General features: G+C 42.7%; 1 protein-coding gene across 1 annotated transcript; it reads left to right on the forward strand.

The window, feature by feature from the left end:
• The first annotated feature begins 1,274 nt into the window (after positions 1-1,274).
• On the forward strand, positions 1,275-7,888 carry LOC115403421 (lactase-phlorizin hydrolase-like). Its single transcript, XM_030112304.1, has 12 exons — positions 1,275-1,928; positions 2,014-2,662; positions 2,752-4,311; positions 4,577-4,845; positions 4,971-5,261; positions 5,715-5,913; positions 6,021-6,211; positions 6,328-6,434; positions 6,624-6,758; positions 6,867-7,090; positions 7,251-7,481; positions 7,680-7,888. Exons 1-12 carry the CDS (start codon positions 1,275-1,277, stop codon positions 7,886-7,888), a joined length of 4,719 nt encoding a protein of 1,572 aa, XP_029968164.1.
• The last annotated feature ends 4,644 nt before the right edge of the window (positions 7,889-12,532 follow it).

Below are 12,532 nucleotides of genomic sequence, written 5' to 3' on the forward strand. Positions count from 1 at the left end.
GAGGCTATGTGATATCCATGACATCAAAAAATCAAGATAAAAAATTCAAACACATCACAGGTTAGTTTAAAAAAAATTGATAAAAATATATAAAATATTGGATTTCAGTCTGAACGGTGTGAAAGTAACAGAAGGAAATGCAGCATGAATTAGTTTTTTTTGTCTTTATTAGATCCAGACCTCATAATGTTGAAATCAGGATTCAATGCAGGTCGTACATTCACTATCAGCCGTCAGACCTCCTTCATTTACTTAACATGTAATGACAGTGAATAATAATAAACAGTTCAAATTGAAGCTGCATGTGAATGTCTGAGGTCCTTGTTCTCTCCTGCAGCGGAGTCAGCAGCATGCCTCAGAGAAATGCATGGTGATGGAACAAAAAATGTAATAGTTTGGGGTGAAAATCAGTGCTCCAGCGGTTCACGTGCAAAACATTATTAAAGTATGATATAATCACAGGAACAAACTCCTGTTTGTGAAGGTCAAAAGGTTTGACTGAATATTGAAGGAAAAAAACACATTCTGCAGTCTTTATTTGGTTATTCATTGTTAGAATACATGAACCAAACAGCCTCATGTTTAGCTTCTAAACAGATTTTTATATACTAAAGCTCCTCACTTTGCACCTTTGTGTTATATCAGAAACTCGCATCATAAATCCTGAATACAACATGGGCATGATAGTTATGAAAATGTGTCTGAATGAAAGTTCAAGCTTGTAAACTCGTCTCCTATAAAAGGCCAGCCCTGCATGAGCTCATTCACACCAAGACACCATGGCTGTGTTGGGGAATATACTCTTGGTGTTCCTGATAGCTGCTTTCAGCAGCTGCATGAGCCTGGAGCATGGACACAAAAAGCTGCCATTGGACACTTTTTCTGCGCACTCCTCCAAAAAAAGGTATTGTGTGGTTTGAGAAAGCTTGAAAATCTATAAAAATGCTTCTGTGTCAACTTACAAAATAAAATGTGTGAAAATTAGATATTATAGCTTTTTAACTTACAAACAACATGGTTAAAGCTTATAGCATAGTATGAATACTTTTTTGAACACAGCTTTACCAAAAGTACAGAAATATGAAAAATTGTTTTTTTTACAACTATTAAAAACTAGCTGCAAAAGTAGTTGTGTATGGAAAAAAGACTATAGAAGTACACTGAAGATGAGCTAATCAAAAAACAATATATTTTTTGTGACAGAAAAGGAGATTTTTTTTTTTTCACAAGTCATTCTCTTGATTGCAACCTGCAGTGTTCCAGACGTCGGGAAGATGAGTGACCTCAGAAACAGTTACCAAACTGTGTGGGACAAGTTTAGAGATCAAACCGAAGCTGAAAGAGATGCTTTCCTGACTGATTCATTCCCTGCTGGCTTCCAGTGGGCAACATCGACCGAGTCCTTCAAGGTTGAAGGAGGATGGTCAGAGGGAGGAAAGGGTGAGACCATTTGGGACCGCTTTGGGCATGAAGCTCGAGCTTTTGAAAATCAGACTGCTGACACGGCATGTGACAGTTACCGTAAGGTGGATTATGAACTGTACCTGCTGCGAGGTCTTCAAGTCAACACCTTCCAGTTTTCTATCTCCTGGGCCCGTATTTTCCCTTCAGGCCACAAAGACAGCCAATCAGAGGATGGGGTTCTCTATTATAACAGCCTCATCGACGCTCTCATTGAATCAGGCATCAAACCTATTGTCACTCTCTACCACTGGGATCTGCCCCAGGTTCTCCAGGACAAAGGTGGATGGGCTGACGCTTCCATTGTCGAGGCCTTCAAAGATTATGCAGATTTTTGTTTTTCTGAATTTGGGGACCGGGTCAAGACCTGGAACACATTCAGTAGTCCCTGGGTGGTGAGCCATGCTGGATATGGCACCGGTGAACATGCTCCTGGTGTCAAGGACTACGTGACTGCAGCCTATCAGGTGATAATAAAACTCATAATAAACATCCTGGTGTTTCACTGAGGGCGAGGTCCATTCAACTTACTTGGTTTTTGCATTTTTTCAGGTCACTCACAATATCCTGAAGTCCCATGCTGAAGCCTGGCATGTCTACAATGACAAGTACAGAACGGCACAACAAGGTCAAGTGGGCATCGCATTAAACTCTGACTGGGCAGAACCTGCAGATCCCCACAAATCTGAAGATGTTGCTGCCACAGAGCGCTACCTTGAGTTTATGCTGGGCTGGTTTGCACATCCCATATTTGGAGCCGGAGACTATCCTTCAATTCTGAAAACTCAAATTGAAGAGAAAAGAGCAGCATGTCCATCCTCTGTGCCTGCAATACTACCAACATTCACTCCTGCAGAAATTACTAGAATCCGTGGCACGGCTGACTTTTTTGGACTGAACCATTACACCTCCCGGGTAATCACACACAATAATGGTGGCTGCGTCGCAGGTCCTGAGGGGGTGGGCAACTTCAGATCAGCTGTGCACCCCTCAGGGAATGCCACAGCCTCTGACTGGATCTCCTCTGTGCCTTTTGGCCTGAGAAGGCTTCTAAACTACATTTCAACAGTGTACTTACAAACTAGGAAAGTACCCATCTATATAACTGGGAATGGGATGCCAACAGAGATCACTGGGGACGTCATCAATGATCAAAGCAGAATACAGTACCTGAGGAGCTACATCAACGAGGCTTTGAAAGGTATGGTGAGAATAATAATTCTGTAATTCATTTAAAAAATGTTTTAACACAGTATTGTGGCTAAATGTCTGCATTTCTTTTTCCAACAGCTGTCAAACAGGACAGTGTAGATGTGCAGAGATTTACTGTACAGTCACTTCTGGATGGCTTTGAAGGTCCACAAGGCTACAGCGAGCGTTTTGGTCTGCATTATGTCAACTTCAATGACCCTGACAGACCCAGGACCCCAAGACAGTCTGCCTACTTTTACTCAGAGGTCATTGAGAAAAATGGTTTTGCTCCACAAAACACAGTCTTTCATAGTTCACAAGGGAAATACCTAAAGTCAGATAAATTAGGAACACTGCCACCCTCCACCGTCCCATCCAGCGCCAAAGATGTTTGGAGTAGATTCTCAGGTCAATCTGTTTTGGACATTAAGAAATATTACTATGGCACCTTCCCAGATGACTTCAGCTGGGGTGTTTCAACCTCAGCTTACCAGATTGAAGGTGGCTGGAATGCTGATGGGAAAGGGCCTAGTGTCTGGGATACCTTTGCTAATGCACAAGGTAGTGGTATCCCTGAGGACGCCACTGGAAATTTAGCCTGTGATAGTTACAACAGATTCAATGAAGATCTTTACATGCTGCGAGGTCTGAGGGTAAACTCATACAGATTTTCTATTTCCTGGTCCAGGATCTTTCCTAATGGAAGGCGTTCCTCCCTGAACCAGAAAGGGGTTGACTACTACAACAATGTCATTAACAGCCTTGTAGCAGCAAATATCTCCCCTATAGTAACACTTTATCATTATGATCTCCCTACTGCTTTGCAAACTGAGCTGAATGGCTGGGAAAATCCTGAAATGATTAATATTTTTAATGACTATGCTGACTTCTGTTTTGCCACTTTTGGTGACAGAGTGAAGTTTTGGATAACTTTCCAGCAGCCTTACACAATTGCTTGGTTAGGATATGGAACTGGACAGTATCCTCCAAGGATTACAAATCCAGGAACAGCTCCATACCAAGTTGCACACAACCTGATTAAAGCTCACGCTACAGCTTACCATACATATGATGATAAGTACCGTGCTTCCCAAAGTGGGAAAGTCTCCATTGCCCTGAATGCTGAGTGGTTTGAGCCTACTGACGCTAATAATCCCCGTGAAGTAGATGCTGCTGACCGTGCAATGCAATTCCAATTAGGTTGGTTTGCCCACCCCATTTTTAAGAATGGTGACTATCCTGATGCAATGAAGTGGCAAGTTGGAAACAAAAGTGAACTCCAAGGTCTGTCAGAGTCAAGATTACCTTCCTTCACTTCAGCAGACAAGGTCATGATCAGGGGAACTGCTGATGTGTTTTGTACAAATCATTATACCTCAAGAATAGCAGGCCATGCAATAACTGCAATTAACCCCCCATCCATGGAGAATGACTATGACTTTACATTGACCGAAATGTATGATCAACCAACCACGCCTATCCCAAATGTGAGATCTGTGTCTCATGGCTTGAGAAGACTCCTCAACTGGATCAAAGAGGAATATGGAAATCCAGAGATTTACATTACTGAGAATGGAGAGGCTTCTAATATTGTGACCATATATGATGACCCGGACAGAAATTTTTTCTTCCAAACTTACATTGTTGAGGCTATAAAAGGTGAGTGTGCACATCAGTTTTTGTCATATTTTTTTTAAGTTCTGCAATGCAGTGAATATTTGATCGACATATTTGATTACATTGTTTTTCGTTTTTCAAATTTTTGTGAAACTTACAACCACTTTATGTCACTTTTTTCACTTTTTGTGACTTTTGTAGCAGTCACTATACTACATGAGATTACAAATCATAATACATACTTTGACAGTGTCAGTAACCTTTTTAAATGTTATTGGTCATTTCTATCCTGTCATTTATCATACAGCTCATAATCTGGATGGAGTAAATGTGAAAGGATACGTGGCAACATCTCTCATGGATTCTTTTGAGTGGACCAGAGGATACCAACAATGGTTTGGTCTGCACTACGTAGATTTCAAAAATCCCAACCTGCCAAGGACACCAAAGCGCTCAGCACATTTATACGCTGATATGATAAAGAATAATGGCTTCCCAATTCCAGAGGAAGAGAAATTTCTTTATGCTAATTTTCCTGAAGACTTCCGCTGGAGCACTGCCAGCTCTGCTCATCAGGTAGGCCAACGCCATCGTCTTTTCAACAGCAACACACAATAATTCATCCTGCAGCAGCGAAAACCTTTTTGAGTGGAATTGAAATGTGGTCTTGTGTGAATAGTTTTGATTTCTTTTCATTTCAGATTGAAGGAGCCTGGAGAACCAATGGAAAAGGAATGAGCATCTGGGATGAGTTTTCTCACACTCCTAACAAGGTGGACGCTGGTGATACTGCCGATCGTGCCTGTGACAGCTACAACAAGATTGCCGAGGATGTGCAAGTGCTCAAGACGTTGAAAGTTTCAAGCTATCGATTTTCCATCGCCTGGCCCAGAATCCTCCCTGATGGCACGAACAAACACATCAGTGAAGAGGGAGTGAACTACTACAGCAGATTGATCGATGCCTTGATTGCAGAAAACATCGAACCACAGGTAGGTTTTGACACTGTCTGGATCTCTAACAGACAGATTGGATCTTTATATTTGATATTGTTTTTGCAATGTGTCGCATTTGATTAGACATCTACTTTGGCGAATGAAGTCAAAAACAAGCACAAGCTGTTTTGATTTGATGGGGATATGACAACAGTTGCAACCAAAGTTAATGAGATGTTGGAAAAAAAAATATCAAGACAGTGGCGTGGTGGTCATTGCACTACATCTTCTCATCTGTCTGAAAAAAAAAAAGCTTGTCACACTCATGTTAAAATAAAGCTGGTATATAAGCTGATATGACGTTTAATATGCCAAAGAGGATCATGTTCTGGTTTGGGCCACACAATATTAAAAAAGAAATGAACAAACAAAAAAGGGAATCGCTTCTATCACTCCTCTGTGTTGGCTCCCACACTTCCACCTGTAAACACTATCCTTCATTTTTTTCAGGTTACCTTGTACCACTGGGACCTTCCATTGCCTCTCCAGAAAGTGGGAGGCTGGGAGAATGAAACCATCGTCCAGCGTTTCACAGAATATGCTGATGTTGTGTTTAGCAGACTCGGACACAAAGTGAAGTTTTGGATCACTCACAATGAACCGTACATTGTGGTCAACCTTGGCTATGGATATGGCAATTTTCCTCCAGGTAACACATTCGTCTGTGTCAAATGAACTGTTCTATGAACAATTGGAAACATTTTCACTTCAGCTTTCCTAAAACAAAATGAATTTTTTTTGTTGTTGTTGTTACAGGTAGGGTAAACAGGCAGTACATTGCAGCTCACAACCTGATCAAGTCCCACGCTGAGGTTTGGCATCTTTATAATGACAAGTATCGTGCAACACAAAAGGGACTCATCTCCATCACCCTCAATTCGGACTTCTCATATCCAAGAAATAAGTACAACAATGAGGACTGGGTTGCAGCTGAACGATACATGCAGGTACAGAAATACATGTCAACCTTAAAACTGTCTTTGCTATTTGGTCCTGGTGTTACCTCCTCCACTGCTTCCCGAACCTGCTCATTTCATCAGATGACCTATGATTTCTTCCACAGTTCTTCCTTGGCTGGTTTGCTCATCCCATCTTTGTTGGCGATTATCCTGAGATGATGAAAACACGCGCTCGTGAAAGAAGCCTTGCTGGAGGACTTTCAGAATCTCGGTAAAAAATAAAAAAATGATGTTTGATTTTTGTAAAGAATAATCCTTATTGCCAGAGCATGCTGTTGAAGTTTATTCAGTCAAATCCCCCGTTGTCGTACTCATACTCCCATGCCACCAACATCTTGAACATCATGCATGTGAGAAGGCTCGTACCAAATGTGAACATTCATCTTTTCTTCTTTTGCAGTCTTCCAGAGTTCACCCCTGAGGAAATCCAGAGGATCAAGGGGACTCATGATTACTTTGGCCTGAACCATTACACATCAGTTCTTGCATTCCCAATCACCATTCCACCTGAGTTCCAGGATTATGAAGCCGATAAGTAAGTTAAAGTCAAAAAAAGATATTGAGACCCAATGACTTTGGAGTTGATTGTCAAAAAAAGAAAAAAAAAACAGTTACACTCACTAATCTCTCATGAAATACACAGGGAAGTTGCAGTCATTTCTGACCGTGCGTGGATTGAAAGTGGCTCCCCCTGGCTGAGGATCACACCATTTGGATTCAGGAAACTCCTCAAATTCATCAAAGACAACTATGGAAACCCACCAATCTATGTGACCGAGAACGGGGTTTCGGAACGGGGAGAGGTGGACTTAAACGACGCTCACAGATCATACTATTACGAAAACTACATTAACCAAGCCTTGAAAGGTAATAAAGTGGACAGGGAACAAGAAGTAGACAAAACTATTAGAGCTTTATTGCAGAATATATTTAGTTTCTTATCAGATTTTTATGGAATCTTACTTGGTCACATTTTTAAATGTTTTTGAAGTATGTCTGAACTCGATCAATGTTGTTGTTTTTTCAGCCCGTCTTGTGGATGGAGCTGATGTGAGAGGATACACCGCCTGGTCATTAATGGACAACTTCGAGTGGCTTGCTGGCTACAGTGAGCGTTTTGGACTTTTCTATGTGAATTTCTCCGACACCAGCCTTCCACGAATCCCCAAAGCATCAGCATCTCGTTATGCCACCATCATCAAGTGCAACGGCTTTCCAGATCCAGCCAGTGGACCCCATGAGTGTTTGAAACCTGATGGTAAGATGTTGTCATAGTTAAGAAAAACCAAAAAAACAATGCAATAAGTCAGCAACTGGTGTACCAACATTCCCCATATTTTTTTCTGTTATCTCGCTCTAGTCACAACTACTCCCAGACCTTCTACTGCTGCTCCTGGAACTACTACTCCTGGTTCGGCTGTTTCAACTACTCCTGGTTCCTCTACTACTACTGGTTCTGGTACTCAACGTCCTACTGTCAGGAACGAAGTGGACTTTTTGGGTTTGGCGCTTTTGGCTGAAGATGCTGAAGTGGCCCTTTATGTCCTATTTGCTTTTGTCCTTGTTGGTGCAGTCAGCATTATTTTTGCTGTTTATATGCTCATGAAAACTACAAAGCAAGTGAAGAAAGTCACCTCTGAGATGGTGAAGCTGGACAGAATGTGAAGAAACTTAACTTTAACATTAACTTTAAGTTGACCACTATGTTTTGTTTTTTTGTCTGTGGGATTATTCTCATGACCTGCTGAGAAATCTATGTAATGTCTACCTTTTTTGTTGTGCTGTTCAACATTGAACATGTGACAGTTGAAAAGCTGTGAATAATTTAATAAATATTACTTGTCAAATCTCTATGAGTTTCTGCCATTTTGTGAATGTTATGTCATCATCCACCAATGATAGAAAAATCATGGTGGCAGGAGTCATATCATTCTTAATTGTCTTTATTAGGGATGCACATTTTATATTTTTTTTTATGACTGATAACCGACGGCCTTTAACCGGTTAATAACCGTTAACCGATAAGATTTAAAGTCCGTTCATGCTTCACATGTCTGCGTGGGTGTGCGTTGCGCATTGGTCTGCGCGGACCGATCTGCGGACGTCCACGCAGCAGCCAGAATTTGTGACCGCGCTCGCAAGAGCGCCAGAGCAAACAAAACATGACGGTAAAAGTGAAGGCAGACGGAGCTCCAGCCTGATCACTCCACACACCAGAGAGTGAAAATCTCATGGATGGAGACAGCAGACTGTCTGGAGGGAGGAGAAGGTCTGCCGACAGAATCGCTCCGGAGCCGCCCCCGCGATTCAGAAAAAAGAAAAAAAAGGCTAAATAAACTTTAATATTAAATGATAATGTACTGACAATGTATGTGCTTAATTTTCTCTAAATAATCTGTAATAAAGGAGCAGATAAACAAGTCTGTAGTGGCGGAAAAGCTTCTCGACGATGTATGGAACAGTGCGCCTGGAACGCACACAGCTGAGCCCAGAATTGGGAGAAAGAGCGTGCGCATCAGTGGAGCGCTGAAGCTTCAAAGCAATGCGAAGCATGGACGACCTTTAAACGCCCTGTTGAGTGGTTATATGCTGCCACTCCAACATTCCGACGTACCATCATTTAGACATATCACCATTCCGAAATACCGCTATTCCGACACGCAAACGTCCCGCCATTCCGACAAGGAAATGTGCGTTCCGAGTGACTGACTCGGCGCTGTCCAGTGTTTAACTGCAGATTTACAATGACAGCAAATTCTCATCTAAAATGTAAGAAAAGCTACAAGATTTAGATATAATTAACAGTACTGTGGGCTTCAATCATCTCCTATTGTTTTTAAATTACGTTGAGAGTGAGCGCACCAGTGATTTCTTTGTGTGTTCTGATTAATTTCCTAAATAAAGTTTTAGCTTCTGAAATCCGATTTTTATACAGTTCTGATGGAGCTTAATGTTTATCTGGATGACGCGGCTACATACCGAACTATTTCACTGTAAATCTGGACGACCCACGGCGTGTCTGGAGATAAATAATATTCAATGTAACACCAGTTTTGTGCCACATGCGTAAATGCGCATAAATGTACCGTATTGGCCCGAATCTAAGACAATGTTTTTTTCCAGAAATTGCATCCTCAAAAGTTGGGTCGTGTTATAATCGCGGACTTACGGTAGATGGTCAATACGCATCCGCGCCGCTTGATGAAGCCAAAGTATCACTGACCAGAGAGCGAGTGGAGCGATGAAATGAGATGAAAAATGACGGATCATCTGGAACAAAGGGGCTCGAACGCTGGACAACTGAGCAAACAACAGAGGCGAAGTTATGATACCAACTTTAAACTGATGGTGATCAACGCAGCAGAGTCATCAAACAACTGCCAAGCCGCCAGGAGATATGGTGTAGCAGAGCCTCGTTCTTATTGGAGAGCACAGAAAAAACGCCTACAGATGCTAACACTATGAGAAAAGCTTTCCGTGGTTCTGTAAGCGACGCTTCAGAGAGACTGATAGAAGGGTGAGTGAATACGTCTCTGAAAAACAGAAAGACTGAATGTCCACCACCAGAGCCGTGATTCAGCTGAAGGCACTGGGAAGTTATTTACACCATTTATGCAGTTTTGACCCCTTGAGGCTTCTAATTTGTTGCTTATTGTTTCTTATTTTGAGAAAGAGAATACATTTTTATTCAATACTGTAGTAATATTTTTTCATTTTGTATCTCGTGAAATGTTATGTCAGTTGTGAGTTTTTGAGTTTATAATAATTGTATAATAAAAAGTTGTTTTATGGGTGACCTTATTGTCTTCAGCATTTTTTTTCACAAAATGATCTTTGAAAAATAAGGGTTGTGTTATAATCTGAGTCGTCTTATATTCGGGCCAATACGGTACACACCCTCCCCTACTGTACAACATGAAGGCAAATGGAATTAATCAGTGACTTAAGGTGTCATCTGCAGCGCTGTCATTGATATCTGAAATTTAATGCCAGCTGCATGAAGACGCACGGCTCTGTGGAGAGCTCTGCTCCAGCTGGAGCTTAAAAAAAAAACAAACAAAAAAAACCGATAGTAGTAAACAGTCAAAGTTCCTGTTTTTGGTTAATGGTTAAACGGTTAACCATGTGCATCCCTACATGAAATCCATCCTTTGAAAATGTATTCACTTCAGAAAATAAAATCAGTTTACAACATGATGGTAGAGAAAGAGGCACTTCTCCATTGAACATTAATGACATTTTGTTAAACAAAAATAGGTATAGGTAATGTAAATCTCAACAAGGACAGTTAAACAAATATGAATTCAGTTGACTTCATGAGTGATTGTCGGAAAACTGGAAGCTTCATGCTTCATTTATTACAGCCTGGTCTCTTCAGTCTGCTCTATTTTCATATTAAATATGGAGTGCTGAGGTAAAGCAGGAAAATCTGACCAATCACAGAAGACCCTGCGGATCACCCAGCCAAAGAAACTTTGCGCAGGATAAGGGGGCCAGGCGCAAACAAAATGATGTCATATTCTTTAATTTAGTACATCTTTTTCAAATTTACTTTTAATCTGCTCTGGAGATTTGAAGCAGTTTCAATGAAGACTCAATTCAACAGGTCTTCCTTTAGTGCACATTGAATAAAACCATCACAAGCATCAGGAAGCAAGACATGGCTCTACTTTTCTGCTCAGTTACAACATCCACACAAATAGGGCCAGGCAGGGCAAGGACACATCTCCTCTGCTCCCACCTGATAATATACTATTCCCCGTCTCCAGGGTGACCATCCATCTCAACAAGATGTAAGCATGCTGGGTCAACAGCTCAATAGCATGCTGGGTATCTGCTCTGCATGCTGCTCTCTCCTCACCACCTCTGATCAACAACAGGTTTGTTTTGCATCTGAAACCCCGAACTGTCAGTGTGGGGTATGAGTCAGATGGGAGGAAAACATGTGCTCATTGTCTCATGAAATGTTTTCAGGTCAAGCTGATTAATGTGTGCAAAACTTTGATGAACTGCTCATATCAACACCTGAGTCAGACAATACTTTAATACAACACTGGCAGAGGAAGGGTATCCATCCATCCATTTTCTACCGCTTATCCGGGACCGGGTCGCGGGTGCAGCAGTCTCAGCAGGGATGCCCAAACTTCCCTGTCCCCAGACACTTCCTCCAGCTCCTCTGGGAGGATCCCAAATCAAATCAAATCAGATTTTATTTATATAGCACTTTTCATATTAATAAAAACAACGCAAAGTGCTGAACAGTAAAAACAGTCATAAAAACAAAAAGACGTTCCCAGGCCAGTCGCGAGACATAGTCTCTCCAGCGTGTCCTGGGTCTTCCCCGGGGTATCCTCCCAGTGGGACATGCCCGGAACACCTCCCTAAGGAGGCGTCCAGGAGGCATCCTAAACAGATGCCCGAGCCACCTCAGCTGGCCCCTCTCGATGCGGAGGAGTAGTGGCTCTACTCCAAGCTCCTCCCTGGTGACTGAGCTCCTCCTCACCCTATCTCTAAGGGAGCGCCCAGCCACCCTACGGAGGAAGCTCATTTCAGCCGCTTGTATCCGGAATCTTGTCCTTTCGGTCATGACCCAAAGTTCATGACCATAGATGAGGGTGGGAACGTAGATTGACCGGTAAATCGAGAGCTTCGCCTCTCAGCTTAGCTCCCTCTTCACCACAACGGACCGATACAACGACCGCATCACTGCAGCCGCTGCACCGATCCGCCTGTCAATCTCACGCTCCATCCGTCCCCCACTCGTGAACAAAACCCCAAGATACTTGAACTCCTCCACTTGGGCCAGAATCTCTCCACCGACCTGGAGAGGGCAAGCCACCTTCTTCCGGTCGAGGACCATGGCCTCGGATTTGGAGGTGCTGATCCTCATCCCTGTCGCTTCACACTCAGCTGTGAACCGCTCCAGTGCATGCTGTAGGTCTGGGTTCGATGAAGCCAACAGGACAACATCATCTGCAAAAAGCAGAGATGAAATCCTGTGGTTCCCGAACCGGACCCCCTCTGGCCCCTGGCTGCACCTAGAAATTCTGTCCATAAAGATTATAAACAGAACCGGTGACAAAGGGCAGCCCTGCCGGAGTCCAACGTGCACCGGGAACAGGTCCGACTTACTGCCGGCAATGCGGACCAGACTCCTACTCCGGTCATACAGAGACTGGATAGCCCTTAACAAAGGGCCCTGGACTCCGTATTCCCGGAGCACCCCCCCAAGACACCATGAGGGACGCGGTCGAACGCCTTCTCCAAGTCCACAAAACACATGTGGACTGGTTGGGCGAACTCCCACGA

Source organism: Salarias fasciatus, chromosome 16 (assembly GCF_902148845.1).
Source record: "Salarias fasciatus chromosome 16, fSalaFa1.1, whole genome shotgun sequence".
Lineage (NCBI taxonomy): Eukaryota > Metazoa > Chordata > Actinopteri > Blenniiformes > Blenniidae > Salarias > Salarias fasciatus.